Source organism: Scyliorhinus torazame, chromosome 21 (genome assembly GCF_047496885.1).
Source record: "Scyliorhinus torazame isolate Kashiwa2021f chromosome 21, sScyTor2.1, whole genome shotgun sequence".
Classification (NCBI taxonomy): Eukaryota; Metazoa; Chordata; class Chondrichthyes; order Carcharhiniformes; family Scyliorhinidae; genus Scyliorhinus; species Scyliorhinus torazame.
The window spans coordinates 16774599-16791522 of NC_092727.1; the positions used below are offsets into that span (position 1 = coordinate 16774599).

Genomic DNA, 16924 nt, shown 5'->3' on the forward strand with positions numbered 1-16924 from the left:
AAACATACAATCTACACTCATCTACCACTAATCTCTACACTAGTACAATAACTACGATCTGCTCTCACTCACACTAGCTTTCCAGGGCAATCAGGGACGGGCAACAAATGCTGACCTTGCCAGCACGGCTCACATCCTACAAACGGATACATTTTAAAAATGGACATTAGGATCAAGTTCAGCTATGAAGCAAATGCCCTGCCTCGATTTAGGCTCACGCGAGGCGATGGACTTAAACGCCCTTGGTGCAGGAGAAGAGTAAATGAGGGAGGGAAAAATGGAAAAAAATAAATAAAGAAGAGAATGAACAGCTGGACATGGAACTGGAAAATCATTTCTCTTGACTCAGAATCACGTGCACCTTTGTCACCTCCACGTCGGGACTTTTCCTATTATTCAGGGTCTCGCCTTACGCCCCGATCAATCATTCCCAGCCAGAAAGCATCCTAATTCTGAAGGAAATGTAAGCTGGTGAGGAACGATATTAATTTAATTTGCATATTTCAGTGGCGCTCCTGAAAACGTGGACCTTCGGATTCTTTGTTGAAAATAAATAAAATTGATTGGAGCGATCTCTGCAGAGAGCATCTGCGAATGCTGAGGTTGTGAAGGTGCACTGTGGCATGCAAATGAGGAGCGTCGCCATGGCAACCCAACGTACTCCTGGTGCTTCCCACTGAGAAGCTTTTTCGAACAAGCTGCGTGCTGCTCGTGGAGATTTTAAAACAGAATTTTTATTTCTACTTTTTTCTTTCTGCTTCCTCCCTGCACACTACCCCCACACCCCCTCACGGAGGAAGGGAAACGTTACAGAGAGAGGGTGGGAGGGAGGGAGAGCCAGCAGTGGTGTTCACATGGAACCAACATGTGTGATGCATTCTAATGTGTCTGACCTACACCTATCAGGAGACACAGTAGCCAGCCAACTTCAACCTTCCCTCAGCCACCTGAGGGAACAAATGGGCCCGAATGACGCAAGCACTTGAAGGAGCGACAGCCCTATGTCTGACGAGCCCGAGGCGGCTGCGCTACAATTGGCCGCCCCGCTGCCCATGACAGATGCCAGTGGCACAGAGCAATTTTCACATTTATCATTGCAAAGGTAGAGAGAGATTTCGCAACACCAGTTAATGCACCCAAATGACACGGAAAGTCAAACTCTCGGTGCTTCACATCTTCCCCACTGTTCTCTTTGTCAACAAACCCTCACAGCAAAGGCTCCTCAGCAGTGCTCATTGTGCAAGGGTGACGTTTTGTTTGCTCCTTCCCTCGAAGTCATCAGGTCACGATTGGCGAAGGCTCCGTGGCTGCAGGCCGCCCGTGGGTAGCTGGCCAACCTGGCCGCTTGTCATGCTGCAACTCAGACGGTGAGTGTCAGCAGCTATTTGGACACATGGGGCATCCCAGCAGGACCTGATCATCTCCTCGTCAGATGCCCAACATTGGGAATACTGACTAATCTTTGCCATTTTATCAGGGGAACGCTTAAAAAAAAATTAAAATTTAGAGTACCCAATTCTTTTGTTCCAATTAAGGGGCAATTTAGTGTGGCCAATCCACCTACCCTGCACATATTTGGGTTGTGTGGGTGAGACTCACGCAGACGCGGGGAGAATGTGCAAACTCCACACGGACAATGACCCGGGGCCAGGATCGAACCCAAGTCCTCGGCGGCGTGAGGCAGCAGTGGTAACCACTGCGCCACCGTGCCGCCCACTATCAGGACAACGCTTGAGGCTAATTGTAGCACTTGTACCGCCATCCTAGTTGGGTTTAGTTGTAGCTTGCTGTGCACAAATTATCTGTGACGTCTTATGCAACACAACAGTGCCTACACTTTCTTCAATGACTGTGAGGTGCTTGGAGACACCGAGGTCGGGAAAGACTCTCACAAATGAAAGTTCTTTCTTAATGAAGGCTGCTTAAAAGCCAATCCTTCGTAATAATCTTTTTATTTACGTTTCTTTTCTTCAAGGGCACGGGGGCAGGGGTGGTGGACACCCAATACAAAAAAAGTAGTGAGACAATGCCGGTGAGTGGGGACCTGCCAGGAATTGGTGCAAAAGACATGTACGAGGAAGGCAAGCGGGCAAGTAAAATAGATACTTAAAACAGCTCAGGAAATAATACTCCCTCCTTCTGAAGCAAAGTACTGTACACACCCCTGTCAGCATCAACGGGGCCGAGGTGGAGATGGTTAGCAGTTTCAAATTCCTAGGGGTGCACATCTCCAAAAATCTGTCCTGGCCCACCCACATCGACGCTTCCACCAAGAAAGCACAACAGCTCCTATACTTTCTAAGGAAACTAAGGAAATTCGGCATGTCCACATTAACCCTGAACAACTTTTACAGATGCACCATAGAAAGCATCCTATCAGGCTGCATCATAGCCTGGTATGGCAACTGCTCGGCCCAGGACTGCAAGAAGCTTCAGAGGGTCGTGAACACAGCCCAGTCCATCACACGAACCTGCCTCCCATCCATTGACTCCATCTACACCTCCCGCCGTCTGGGGAAAGCGGGCAGCATAATCAAAGACCCCTCCAACCCGGCTTACTCACTCTTCCAACTTCTTCCATCGGGCAGGAGATACAAATGTTTGAGAACACGCACGAACAGACTGAAAAACAGCTTCTTCCCCGCTGTTACCAGACTCCTAAATGACCCTCTTATGGACTGACCTCATGAACACAACACCGCTGTATGCTTCATCCAATGCCAGTGCTTATGTAGTTCCATTGTATACCTTGTGTTGCCCTATTATGTATTTTCTTTTCTTCCCTTTTCTTCCCATGTACTTAATGATCTGTTGAGCTGCTCGCAGAAAAATACTTTTCACTGTACCTCGGTACACGTGACAATAAAAAATCCAAATGAAATCCTTTCCTTTCCGAACAAGTTAAATAATTACAAAATTTCTTAAGAGGAATGAGTTCTCAAGATAATTAGTAATGAGTGTTTACAATCACCTATTACACAGGAAGGCAGACAACTGGACAGAAATTCACTGATGTAAATTGTGCTGGATTATAGCTGAACAAATTATGAATCTTTTAAATTCCATGTTCCATTCAGGCAGCAAATACTGAAAAAAATAATTAGCTCCGACACTCTGAATGGAAGATTTGAAAGACCTTTATAATGTTGGCAATGGGCCCACTTAATTTTATGTATTTACTGGACAGGCACATCCCTCAGCTCATCACTGTTCACCTCTAATCTCGACCCTCCATTGCCAGGCTCTGAATTTTCTGCCTCAGTCTCCTGTTTTCCATTGTTTCAAGTCACTCTGGCTTTAATACTGGGTGTATTTTAGCCCTAAAACAAGCAAATTCGTCTTTATACAACTCAGAACATGAACTGTGTTTCTGCCTCCACAGATGCTGCCAGACCTGCTTCCATCATTTTGTTCCTATTTCAGATTTACAGCCCGCACAGTATTTTGTTTTTATATTTTTCTCAATCTTGGGTTTCCAATTTAATTGACTTGTCGGCACAGCTAGGTTTCTGCACTGGACTACGGTCAGTGATGGTACTGTCATTGCTCACCCCTTGGCATTCAATGGCATTGCCATTGCTGATTCCCCACTATCATTGACCAGAAACTGAACTGGACTGGCCATATAAATAATGTGGACATGAGAGCAAGTGAAAGTCTAAGAATCCTGCGGCAAGTAACTCACCTCCTGACTCGCCAAAGCCTGTTTCCCATCTACAAGGCTCAAGTCAGGAGTGTGATAGAACACTCTTCACTTGCCTGAATGAGTGCAGCTCCAACAACATTCAAGAAGCTAGACATCATCCAGGACAAAGCAGCCCGCTTGAGGCACCCCATCCACAAACATTCACTCTCTCCACCACCAATGCACAGGGTGTACCATCTACAAACTGCACCGCAGCAACGCACCAAGGCTCCTTCAACATTACCTTCCAAATCCCAGACCACTACCATCTAGAAGGTTATGGGGAGAAGATTAGGAAGTTCCTCTCAAAGCCACTCACCATCCTTACATGGAAATATATCGCCCTTCCCACCTTCATCGTCGCTGGGTCAAAATCCTGGAACTTCTTTCCTAACAGCACTGTGGGTGTACCTACACCACATAAACTGCAGCGGTTAAGGAAGGCGGCTCACCACCACCTTCTCAAGGGCAATTAGTGATGGGCAATAAATGCTGGCCTGGCCAACGATGCCCACATCCCATGAATGAATTTAGAAAAACGCAGCTGCTGTGCCTAATCTGCTGCGCAGTTAATTAAATTTCAAAATTATTTTGTGTAGCGACAGCTGATTCTCCCCCTCCCCCTTTTTTTCTGCTTTGCAACTGATTCTGCACAATTCCTTGGATCTTCCTTCCCCTGGGAATACCTGCAGTGGTGCATTCTCCAATACTGTTTCTTGCATCCCGCCCGCCTGCCGCACCCGTCTCTGAATCCGGACATCAGTTTGTCGCTGCTCCATATCGACTCCGTCCTGGTTACGTCAGCTTTAGTTGCCAAGGAACCTCTGACTTTAACTCTGTACTCCCTGCTATTGTCCCGCTTTTATTCATGGAATCCCTCCAGTGCAGAAGGATATCAGGATATCTGTGCCCTAATCGTGCTTCATAGCCAAGTCTGTGCAGCTACAGTTTCCCCCATGATTACTCACAAGTGCAAATAATCGGCTGCGTTCCCAGGCCCAGATCCTCTTTTTCCATCCTTACTTTACCTTCTTCATGGAAATCTTCTCTCTTTATCCGTCCTGGATTACTTCTGTGGTCACACCTCCTTTCATTTCTCCGCTCTCTGGTATGTTGCCATTCCAAATCCTTACCCCATCCTCACCCTTCCTACTTTTTTGCTGCTATCCCAGTTAGATTCCCTTTAAGATAAGTCTACATCTCCTACCCGTGCCTCACTTGACATCCTTTGAAAGGCCCAACAAGACGTTTGACACGGCCTTCTTACGAGTCACAACCTCAGCTGCCCCATCCTGTTCCCTCACTAACCCTCCTACCAGCGTGCTCTTTCCTACCTCATACCCATTCAACTCACCCCCTCCCGATGCCGATCCTGCAGACTTTGCCTGAGGACCGCTGCCCCTCTCTTCGTCTCTCTTCAGAATTTCAGTTCACTTGAGAACCAGGCGCTCAACATCCTTGTTTTTAAAAAGCATTTAGAGTACCCAATTATTTTTTTCCAATTAAGGGGCAATTTCACAGGGCCAATCGACCTAAACTGCACATCTTTGGGATGTGGGGTGAAACCCACGCAGACACGGGGAGTATGTGCAAACTCCACACGGACAGCGACCCAGAGCTGGGATTCGAACCCGGGTCCTCAGCGCCGTAGAAGCAGCAGTGCTAACTACTGTGCCGCCCTACCATCCATGGGTTTATCGTGGATTTTTGCACCGACACTGTTGCCTTGACGGAAACCTGCCTGAAGGGGGATGACACCTTACACATAAACAAAGCTTTCCCGCCGATCTACACCTTCCGCCACTCAATCTGCCAAAGCTGTTGTTACGATAGTGTGACCAAACAAACCTTGGTCTGTCTCCCTGGCACTTTCTCCTCCTTTGAGCATTTCACCTTGTTCCACTTACATCTCTCATTTAAACTCTTCTTTCCGGACTGGAACTCCATTTTTTAATCCCTCCAATCTGGATTCTGTCCCTAGCACAGTATCAAAATGGCTCTTATCCCAGTCAAAGGTGACATCCTAGTTACTGTGACAGTGCTCTTCACGCTTCTTGACCTATTGACACACAACAGTGTAAACGATAACACAGCTGACCATACCATTCTCCGCCAATGCCTGTCCGCCACCATCTAGCCGGGTGGGGCTACGTTTATCTCTTCCCATTCTTATCTATCCATTTGTAGGCAGAGAATCATCTGCAATGGTTTCTTTTCCCACTCCTGCACCGTTACTTCTGGTGTCCCTCGTCTGCACGCTTCCCTCAGAGGCATCACACTGTTAGATTCCATATCGCTGACGGCCAGATCCACTTCAACAATCCCACCCTCAAACCCTCCACTGTCTCTAAATTGTCTTGACTCGTTGTCCGACATCCGGCCGATAGAATTTTCCATTTTGGAAAACCAATTTTCACCCCTTTTACTCAGACAGGGTCAGTTCCTCAGGAGCCAACCCTCCATTCATAGAATCATAGGGCGGGATTCTCCACTCCCACGCCGAAGCGGCCGCGCTGTCGTGAAAGCCGTTGAGGTCCACGACGGTGCGGAACGGCCCCAGTCCCGACCGATTCAGGCCCTGACAATGGGCCAGTATCGGGGCCGCATCATCTACCCGCGCTAGGCCTTGTCGCCCGCGTAAAAGCAGCGCCGCATAGATGACGCGGCCGGCGCCGCATAACGGACGTCATCCGCGCATGCGTGGTTGCCGTCCTGTCCAAATCCGCCCCGCAAGAAGATGGGGGACGGATCTTGCGAGGCCGCGGAAGGAAGGAGTTCCTCCTTCAGAGAGGACGGCCCGATGATCGGTGGGCACCGATCGCGGGCCACCCCACATTTCAGGTGAAGCCCGGTGCAGGATCCGCCCTCGCCCCCCCCCCACAGGCCGCCCCCCCAGCGTTCACGCACCGCCCACGACTGCAGCGACCAGGTGTGGACGACGCCGGGGGGAACCCGCCGTTTTGGCCTGGCCGCTCGGCCCATCCGGGCCTCAGAATAGCGGGGGTGCCGGAGAATCGCCATTTTGGGTGTCACTGGCGATTCTCCGGCCTGCGGCCCGCGAAACTCGACCGGGCCGTTCCCGCCGCTTGGGAGAATCGCGGGAGGGCGTCAGACCGGCGTCCCCGGAAATTTTGGCGGCCCAGGCGATTCTCCCAACCGGCATGGGAGTGGAGAATCGCGCCCCACAGAATCCCGACCGTGCAGAAGGAGGCCAATGGGCCCATCAAGTCTGCACCGGCCCTCTGATAGAGCCCATGACCTAGGCCCAATCCCCCATCTTGTAAACCCTTGTAGGGGCAATTTAGCATATCTGATCCACCTAACCTCCCCATCTTTGGACTGTGGGAGGAAGCCGGAGCACCCAGAGGAAACCCACGCAGACACGGGGAGAAGGTGCAGACTCCACACAGAGAGTCCCCCGAGGTCGGAATCGAACCCGGGTCCCTGGCGCTGGTGAGGCAGCAGTGCTAACCACTGTGCCACCTCTGTGGCCTCACCCTGCGGCCAACCGTCCCACGTAAGACTGGTGATGATGGAGCCAAATTTTGTCCACGCCCAAAACCCTTGAGTGCAGAGTCTGCAGCCGGAGTTAGCAAGAGCATTTCATTACCTCCTTTACTCTTAAGATTCAGATGCTGAGGTCAATTGCAGCAGTTTCCTGAGATTAGCTAGCTCCGGGGTCAAAACCAGTACCTTTCTGTATGACGATATAGAAACCAGTGCATTTCTGTACCAGGCTAATGGGGAAAGCTGTGCACAATGGTTAGAGAGTGAGTGAGTTGCTACACATTTCCAATTTATAACTGATGGAATGTATACAACCACAGAGCTTGCTCTATTCCTGCGTATATTTCTAATTAACTGATACTGGCTCAGTTCTTGGTAGAGTTCTGCAATGACTGTCAAAAGGTTAATGCTTTCTGCAGACTAAAATGACTTCCAAACCGTCAATCAAAAACAATTTGGGCAGCTCAATTTGCTGGTTAATGTTCTCTTGGTACCAGGGGAATCACAGATAAAGTGCTTGTCATGGTTCAGATTCACGTGTAACCCTTTGGGTACCATAGCTCACTCGCATATTGTACAGCAGCTTACAAAGAAATCATCTTATCACCGAAGGAGAAGGCAATGATGAAGAAAGAAAGCACAATAAGAGGGTAAATGGTAATATTCTTTGAATGAGACACAGATGATATCAGAATTTAAAAAAAAATTTAAAGTACCCAATTCATTTTTTCCAATAAGGGGCAATTTATCGTGGCCAATCCACCTACCCTGCACATCTTTGGGTTGTGGGGGCGAAACCCACGCAAACACGGGGAGAATGTGCAAACTCCACATGGACAGTGATCCAGAGCCGGGATCGAACCTGGGACCTCGGCGCAGTGAGGCAGCAGAGCTAGCCCACTGCGCCACTGTGCTGCCCCGATGATATCAGAATTAAAGTCACGAGGGAAGCTTTTAAAGATGAGGGATGTTCACAAATGTGTCTCAGAGACTTGAGCATGAAGAGCTCTCTGAATGTTGCACAGCCCTGGGCCAGGACACGGCGCTTCACAGTGGCATGAGCTAGGTTCATGGCCACAATTCTACTTCAGATTTCCTGATCTCTCCAGGGATTCCGACATTTGCGATTCCTAAATCGGATCAAAAAAAGAATTAACACTGAGCTTTTGGAGGAGACGTTAGAACAGGTAGTCAAGAGTGTTGTAAAAGAGCTAGGTCTTTACAAAGTATCTCGAATGAGAGAGAGAGAGCTTGGGAGGTTCAGAGGGTCTAGGAGCTGAAAGTGTAACTGTCAATGGGAGACAGACACCAAATTAATTACAACTTCTTTGTCCTTTGGCGCTACCCCGATACTATTACATGGAAACCATGTTGGAATTCTCTTCAGGCATCATGAAGTTTGGCAACACTGCCTCCACACTGAGGAAGGATGGAAGTAAGAGAAGGAAAATCAGAAATAGAGCTGCCATCAATTGCTTCTGAGTAGCTCCATATGGTTGCTGCTCTGTTCGGAACGCAGTCTGAGAGAACGCCATCTATCTGCCTGCTTTGTCACTGGTGGTTGTTTTGTTACCTGAGTGGTAGGTAATATGTGCTACTCAATCCTTGGTTAATGATGAGGTCTTCTGAATCTCGATGAAGAAGACTCGAACTCATCCAGTAGTAACAAAAGGTTTATTGAGTAACTATAACAATAATTGCATGAGTTCTTTACTTTGATACTAGTGATAAGGTTAACAAGATCTAACTACAGTAACTATACGTAACTCCACTAGCCATCTGAACTAGTTTGCTATTGCCCTGGTCCCAGTGCACCCATGACAGAGCCAGAGACCCAATGTGGTTGCCTTTTATACCCCTGTTGGTCGGGCCCTCTAGTGATCATGTGGTGCTACTGAATACACATTAACCCCTTGTGTACATGCACATATAGAGATCACTACAGTGGTCATGGACTGGAGAAGCAGAAGGGAATTGAAAATGAATCTTATCTTTGTTTCTTGGGCAATTCTTGGCCAGTTTCATTCCTATCTATAAACAGCCCACCCTATATGGAAACAAGGCACTGCTGATTCACAGTCTACCAATCTGTTTGTCAGATGAGGTCTCCTTTTACAAGATGCTAAATATTCATGATCGCTCCACACGAGTCACACAATTAGGTCTCCCTATCTGAAGGCCTGCAACCATGGACAAATAGAAACATAGAAAATCGGAGCAGGTGTAGGCCATTCGGGCCTGCTCCACCATTCAACATCATCATGTTTTATCATCGATCTCAACACCACACTCCCGCATGCCCCGCATGCCCCTTGATACCAGTAGAGTCTACAAATCTATATATTTCCTTCTTAAATACATTCAGTGATTTGGCCTCCACAGCCTTCAGTGGTAGAGAATTTTACAGGTTCACAATAATCAATAATAATAAGAATAATCAATAATAATAATCTTTATTAGTATCACAAGTAGGCTTATATTAACACTGCAATGAAGTTACTGTGAAAAGCCCCAAGTCGCCACACTCCGGCGCCTGTCCGGGTACACAGAGGGAGAATTCAGAATGTCCAATTCACCTAAAAAGCACGTCTTTTGGGGCTTGTGGGAGGAAACCGGAGCACCCGGAGGAAACCCACGCAGACACGGGGAGGACGTGCAGACTCCTCACAGTGACCCAAGCCGCGACTCGAATCTGGGACCCTGGCGATGTGAAGCAACAGTGCTAACCACTGTGCTACCGTGCCGCCCTCTTGAATGAAATGTCTCAGTCCGAAATGGCCTACCCTGTATCCTGAGACTATGACCCCTAATTAAAACAGAACGGGGTTTTGCGGGGGTGGGGGGGAAGAGGAGAGGGGTGAATTGATATTGCTCTTTGACATGGCACGAGGAAAATAAACGTCAAACTATTGCCACAAAGTTAGACTTCGTGCTGCGAGCTGATCACTGCAGCTCTGAATCTGGCGTGGATGACCTGTGTGAGGCCAGCTTTGGTGACGCATGCAGCAATAAGTTTACGAATTATTTTTCAAACTGACATATGGGAGCACTGAAAAAAGTCTTTTCTATATCCTGTATCCACATCATATAATTTTATTACAAACATCTGATGGGGCAGTATTATGTAGGCAGCATTGGCTTAGACCAGAGGTTAATGAATGGTACACAGAGCTGACTAATGCTGGTGACTTTGGAGTTTTCTTTGGTCAGAAATAGCACAAGATAAACTTGTCCGTTTTGCTCTTTTTAAAATAGTTTTATAGGAGTAGGGTGATGGACCAGAGAGTTTTCCCAATCAGTATCTGGGCCATAAATATCAATGGGTTGTCAATCAGGCTCCATCCCTGGTCTGGTCGCAGTTCTCAGTCAGGGTGTTTGTAAGGGGACAGATATTGTTCTGTGTTAAAAAGGGTTCACCTGACGAGATTCTCTTGCCTGTTTGATGTTTAATGACCCCCATCACCCTCCTAAGGCATGCACGCATGGACGTTGCTTCCTCAGCCAATCAAGGTGTCACATATGGTTGAACAGCCTCGTGGAACAACCTCTGCTATTCATTATTAAGGCTCACACATAAATAGTCGCCAACTGGACAAGGTTCAAAAGGGTGGCTTCAGAGCAGTAAAAGAAATGCTGGAGAAAATTGGCAGAAAAACGTTCCACTCCCCCATTTCCCACATGGCAAAGTTGTCCGATCTATCACATCTGGGAGGACCTGGTGTTGCCAGAATACTCTTGAGCGGCTGCTAGTGGTCAGTTCAAGAACTGCAATGGCAGAATTCTCTGGGGTTTGCGAGCCAGTCCTCTCTTGGTGCAGGAATGATGCATGGTGCAGAAGGATATAGAGTGGGTGTGAAATAAGGAAGCCCGGAATAAAAGGAGCCCAATAAAGCCACTCCTCCCACTGACTGTGCTCAATCTACAATATCATGGTTTCAATTTCAATGATTTCATAGAATCCCAACAGTGCAGAAGGAGGCCATTCGGATCATCGAGTCTGCACCAACCCTCTGAAAGAGCGTCCTACCTAGACCCACTGCCCTGCCCTATCCCTGTAACCCCACCTAACCTTTGGACAATCAGGGGCAATTTTAGCCTGGCCAATCCACCATACCATTGGACTGTGGGAGGAAACCGGAGCACCCAGAGGAAACCCACGCCGACATGGGCAAACTCCACACAAGACAGGCACCCAAGGTCAGGATTGACCCCGGATTGGACCACTGAACAAAAAGATCTGCAAAATTTCCTTCCACCCCTCCAAAATTTCTATCGTCACAATTTCACTCTTGGCCAGCTGATTTCGGGGTGTCTTTTCCATAGTCTCACCGGCTTGAAAACCGCCATGCCCTGAACCGCGTTTGGTCACTCCATTCCACCCCATACCAACAGCACTTTGTGCTTATAGAACGTCTTTAACTTAGAAACATGCCCCAGTGTGCATCACAGAGTCAGAATTGTAAGAAAACGTTGATCGGAGGAGTGTTTGAAAGAGAGTCTTAGAGGGGTGGGGGTGTGGAAGGGGATTAACGAGTTCCCGAGTATTGAGTTTCGCCGTCTGAAGGCAAATCTACCAAATGCTGGGGGGTATCAGATAGTTTACAAACATTTTTCTTTTGGAAAGGGGTTAATTGCCAGGACAATAACTGCTTCAACGGCATGTCTGTTCTGCCTCTGATTTTCCTGGAAGCTGTTCATTTGTGTCCTCTAGCTGTGTGCTCACAGTTCAAGTCATGTGACAGACAAGTGAGAAGAAAACTGTGAAATAGTACAAGTTAAAACTGATTTAAACATCTAAGGTTTAGCAGGAAGGAAAGACGTCTCTAAGGTGAGCCAGTAAAGACTGCTGCAGAGAGCAAAAAATGTTAAACGTTTGCAATGGGCGCTACAGTATTTACAAAATGAAAAACAGGGTGTTAGGAAAAAGGCCATCGTTTTAATGTTCAGCGTAAACAAATCAATCTTTCCGAGTTTCAAGTTTTAACCCAACATGCCTTCTCTTTCTTTCTTTCTTTTGGTATGTCTGGGCTATACCCAAGAGGATAAGTAGCTGGTTCTGGCCACTGCCAATCCAGCACCATGGCATTGCCATGACGAGGGTCGCAACTGTGATGCAGGGATGGTTCTCTCGAATTTACTGCGCAAAGCATGTTCGATTTGCAGCAGCAACGCAGCGGTGATCAGGCATTCAATGGTGCATGTGTATGATTGCAACTGGAGCGCCCAGCCCAACACCTTGCTAAAGCTGAGAGGATAGACAGAGGTTCAACACAGTCAGTGCAACACATGTTGTGACTTACACTCAAAGGGTTAAAAACCTTACTCTGGGAAAAGCAGAGTGAATGCTTTGTTTAGTGGGCTTTATTTCTTCACTACTTGCGTCAGTAATTCAGCTCCTACCCCACTGCGCAGAATTGCAAGCATCAGTTCGAAATCCCAGAGAGATGCAGCATTACATACAATCGGACATGAGATTCACTTAAAATTGCAACTTGTTTTAACTGATTGGTTTCTAGCAGCATTCTTGCTATTTCCCTAACCTTTAAGAGTAAAAAATTCTCTTCATGTTGCAAGCTGTCGTCTGCAGATGCTGGAGCTAGTACAGCGCTGGGTTATATTACCGTCACATACAGATCCTTATTCATTCACTTGGTGTTATTCTTGCTGATGTTGGACAATTCCCCATTGAAGCTAATGTGAGAATTCAACTGTTCAATCCCGAGCTAACCAATCTTAACAGCTTGAGGTTTCAACGTACTTCCTCTGCTCAAATTGTAATTCCAATGTGTATCTAACACTTTAGCCCACTTCCTAAAAAAATGTACCACTGAAGCAAAGGTTGCTGCGGCTTGACTCTAGTCGGTAGGGGGAATTCTAACCTTTCAGTCAGAAGGTTCCGGATTTGACTAGTACATTGCGTTGGAACCGAGCTTGGTTGATGCCCTTTTGCAGTGTCAAGGGAATGCTGCATTGCAGGAGGTGGCATCCTTCATCAAGCATATCTCCGCCTGTTCAAGAAGGTGTTAAAAATAGCACGGGTTGTAGAGAGGGTGCAGGACATTGAGTTAGTCGAAAATCCATGTCAACATAACTATAAATCAATTTCTGAAGAATTGATGAATATATATCAACCGGTAAAGGAGACCATTGCCCCTCCTCCCTGTTCATGACACTGTTATTAGGACGCCAGTACCAGAATCCCAACAATTTGCAATTTGTAAGGCAGTGAGAGAAAACGACTAAACCACAGGAGTGATACCACTGACCAATAGGTATCTTTTATGTTAAAACAAACTTTAATTTAAACACAGAATCAATCACATTAGCAACACAGTAATGGCTTTCCAATTAACTGCTAAAACAGTTCATAAATAAAAGGGGGGAAAAATGTGAACTCTCTCCCTACAACTGCCATTATATATTCCAATTAAGCAACCCTACACAGTTCAAATGCCAAGTATAACTAAAGTTAACAATCAGGGATACTTTCTTCTCAGTGCAGACATTTTGAGAGAGATTCTTTCAGCAACAACCTGAAAATCCTTCTGTATTGTCATACTCCTGTTCAACTTAAAATCTTGTAGCAACCGGCAAAACTGCAGACAGACCTGGCTCCTCCCATCAATTACATCATCTGTATCCGACGCACAAGGCATTCTCCAGTTCTTTCCACAAAAATGTCGAATGACCTGCTTAGCTAGGACTAAACATACTCCCTCATAAATTATCTACACCTCCTAAACATAAACAATATTCAATTAGCCATCTATTTGCAAAAAGGTAAATGGTTAAAATCAATGATGACCTCGCCTTTATGACCTCTTAATCACAGCTTTGACATACTGTCTATATGTATTTGAACCCAGGCTTTTTGATAACATTACTACAACAAAATCTGAAATATAATATATCACACTTTCCTACATTCATCACACTATTCAAAGAGGAGCAAAATTCTCCTGGTGTCATGGCCAACATTTCTCCCTCAAAAAATACCACCATGCAAGCAGCCCAATGAAACACCAGTCTGTGGTGCAGAACTTCTGACTGCATTCACTTACACAATGGTCACTGCATTTCAAAGATTCATCCATGCATCATGTATTACACTAAATAAGGCTGACACATGCTCAACCATAGGCAGCCATTATAGAACTAACTTTATTTACACCTCCCCAACAGAGAGGGCAGCAAAGAGGGCTCCATACTGCACTACCTTCCCACTTAAAAGACACAGGTATATATTGAAATGTAAAATGCTACATGTACATAATTCCCCAGAATACAGTGTAGCTAAAACATCATCAATATCTGAAGTTAATCAATTTGAGTTGCAAATTTGTTGTTACTGCAATCACAATAAAAACATTCCTGAACACATTTTAAGAGTAATTTACATGTTAAAATTTGCTGTTCCTTAGGAGGAATTTGGTCTATAGGAGGTTTAGCATGTTCTCTCTTTGTCAAATTTCCCCTTTCAAGCAAACGGTCCACTTGACACTGATTGATGTTTCTCTCCCTCCAATCTTCACTAGATATGTGAATGGAGTTAGAATCATAGAATCCATATAGTGCAGGAGGAGGCCGTTTGGTTCATCGAGTCTGCATTGACGTTTGGAATGAGAATCCTACCTAGGCCCACGTCTCCACCCTATCCTCTTCACCTAGTAACCCCACCTAACCTTTTGGACACTGAAGGGCAATTTAGCCCAATCCACCTAACCTTTGGACTGTGGGAGGAAACTGGAGCACCTGGAGGAAATCACTCTCTTTACCACCTCGCTGGTTTTTCACCATGACCTGCTGACCAGCACTCAAGTCTCAGCTTCACACCGGGTGTGTTTCGACTCATCTTCACTTTGCTACTGATGCCAGGCTGAAGAAAAGTAAACCTTGTTCCCTGAGCTTGTTTAGACACCAACCTATTGGCTGAGTGATCTGTTATTGGCTGTGGGGTTATTCTGTAGGATAATAGAAAATAGTCTAGCTCGTGAAGAAGAGAAAGATGGAAATTACTGTTTGTTTTGTCACCTCTAAATACTTCTTCAAAGACCACATCAAAATCTGTATACTTCTTTCTGTAGAAGCACTCGATGCAGGGTGATATCGTGGTATTTAGAGTTTCTTTGTCTCCATTCTTACTCAGAAACATTTCAAAATTTAACTTAAACTCTGGACTATTATCTGACACCAATAACTCTGGAACTTAGAAATTCCATACCAACTTCTCAAAATCTCAATAGTTTGGGCACTTGTAGTTTTGGGCAGAAGCTCAACATTTATCCATGGTAACTCTCTCCCATCCACTTCAAACCAATCAACGTGCACTCATTCCCACAGGTTCTTTTTTGTGCTTGACCTTGTTCTTTCTGAACTAGCCAACTCTTTATTACTGTTCCTGACTGTGCATAAGGCACTGGGGTAGCCTTGAAAACTGCCAGCTGTATATTATCCTTTATCTTGACTTCAGCCTTGTGATGCACAATTTTATCATTTAGGCCTCCTTGCGTAAAGACTACCACGTACTCTCTTTGCACTTTCTCAATGACACACAATCTTACTCACTCCTACTATAAATAACCTCTGCCCAGTTTAACCATTATTTTTAAGCCAATTTCTTCCCATCAGGGAGTCTTTATTCCCTCCTACCTGCTACCATTGGCAAATAATAGGATACATCATTGTATTTCACTCTAACTAGTGATGTCTTGAGAAGTGTGCATATTACAGAGGAGGAGGTGCTGGAAGTCTTAAAGCGCATCAAGGTAGATAAATCCCCGGGACCTGATGAAATGTATCCCAGGATGTTGTGGGAGGCTAGGGAGGAAATTGCGGGTCCCCTAACCGAGATATTTGAATCATCGGCAGCCACAGGTGAGGTGCCTGAAGATTGGAGAGTGGCGAATGTTGTGCCCTTGTTTAAGAAGGGCAGCAGGGAAAAGCCTGGGAACTACAGACCGGTGAGCCTAACGTCTGTAGTAGGTAAGTTGCTAGAAGGTATTCTGAGAGACAGGATCTACAAGCATTTAGAGAGGCAAGGACTGATTCGGGGCAGTCAGCATGGCTTTGTGCGTGGAAAATCATGTCTCACAAATTTAATTGAGTTTTTTGAGGGAGTGACCAAGAAGGTAGATGAGGGCAGTGCAGTAGACGTTGTCTACATGGACTTTAGCAAAGCCTTTGACAAGGTACCGCATGGTAGGTTGTTGCAGAAGGTTAAAGCTCACGGGATCCAGGGTGAGGTTGCCAATTGGATTCAAAATTGGCTGGACGACAGAAGGCAGAGGGTGGTTGTAGAGGGTTGTTTTTCAAACTGGAGGCCTGTGACCAGTGGTGTGCCTCAGGGATCGGTGCTGGGTCCACTGTTATTTGTGATTTATATTAATGATTTGGATGAGAATTTAGGAGGCATGGTTAGTAAGTTTGCAGATGACACCAAGATTGGTGGCACAGTGGATAGTGAAGAAGGTTATCTAGGATTGCAACGGGATCTTGATCAATTAGGCCAGTGGGCCGACGAATGGCAGGCAGATGGAGTTTAATTTAGATAAATGTGAGGTGATGCATTTTGGCAGATCGAATCAGGCCAGGACCTACTCAGTTAATGGTATGGCTTTGGGGAGAGTTATAGAACAAAGAGATCTAGGAGTACAGGTTCATAGCTCCTTGAAGGTGGAGTCGCAGGTGGACAGGGTGGTGAAGAAGGCATTCGGCATGCTTGGTTTCATTGGT

General features: G+C 46.2%; 1 protein-coding gene across 5 annotated transcripts in view; it reads right to left on the reverse strand.

Annotated features, from left to right (window-relative positions):
• Positions 1-16924, reverse strand: part of alg9 (ALG9 alpha-1,2-mannosyltransferase) — a 308329-nt gene that overhangs the window by 99777 nt on the left and 191628 nt on the right. Inside the window, exon 15 of one of the 5 annotated variants that reach the window (XM_072486570.1) lies at positions 8766-8877. The exons of the other annotated variants lie outside the window; for them this stretch is intronic. Coding sequence (XP_072342671.1) covers positions 8802-8877 — 76 coding nt within the window. The 3' untranslated portion in view covers positions 8766-8801. The remainder of the gene's footprint in view (positions 1-8765; positions 8878-16924) is intronic. 5 annotated transcript variants of the gene reach the window in all.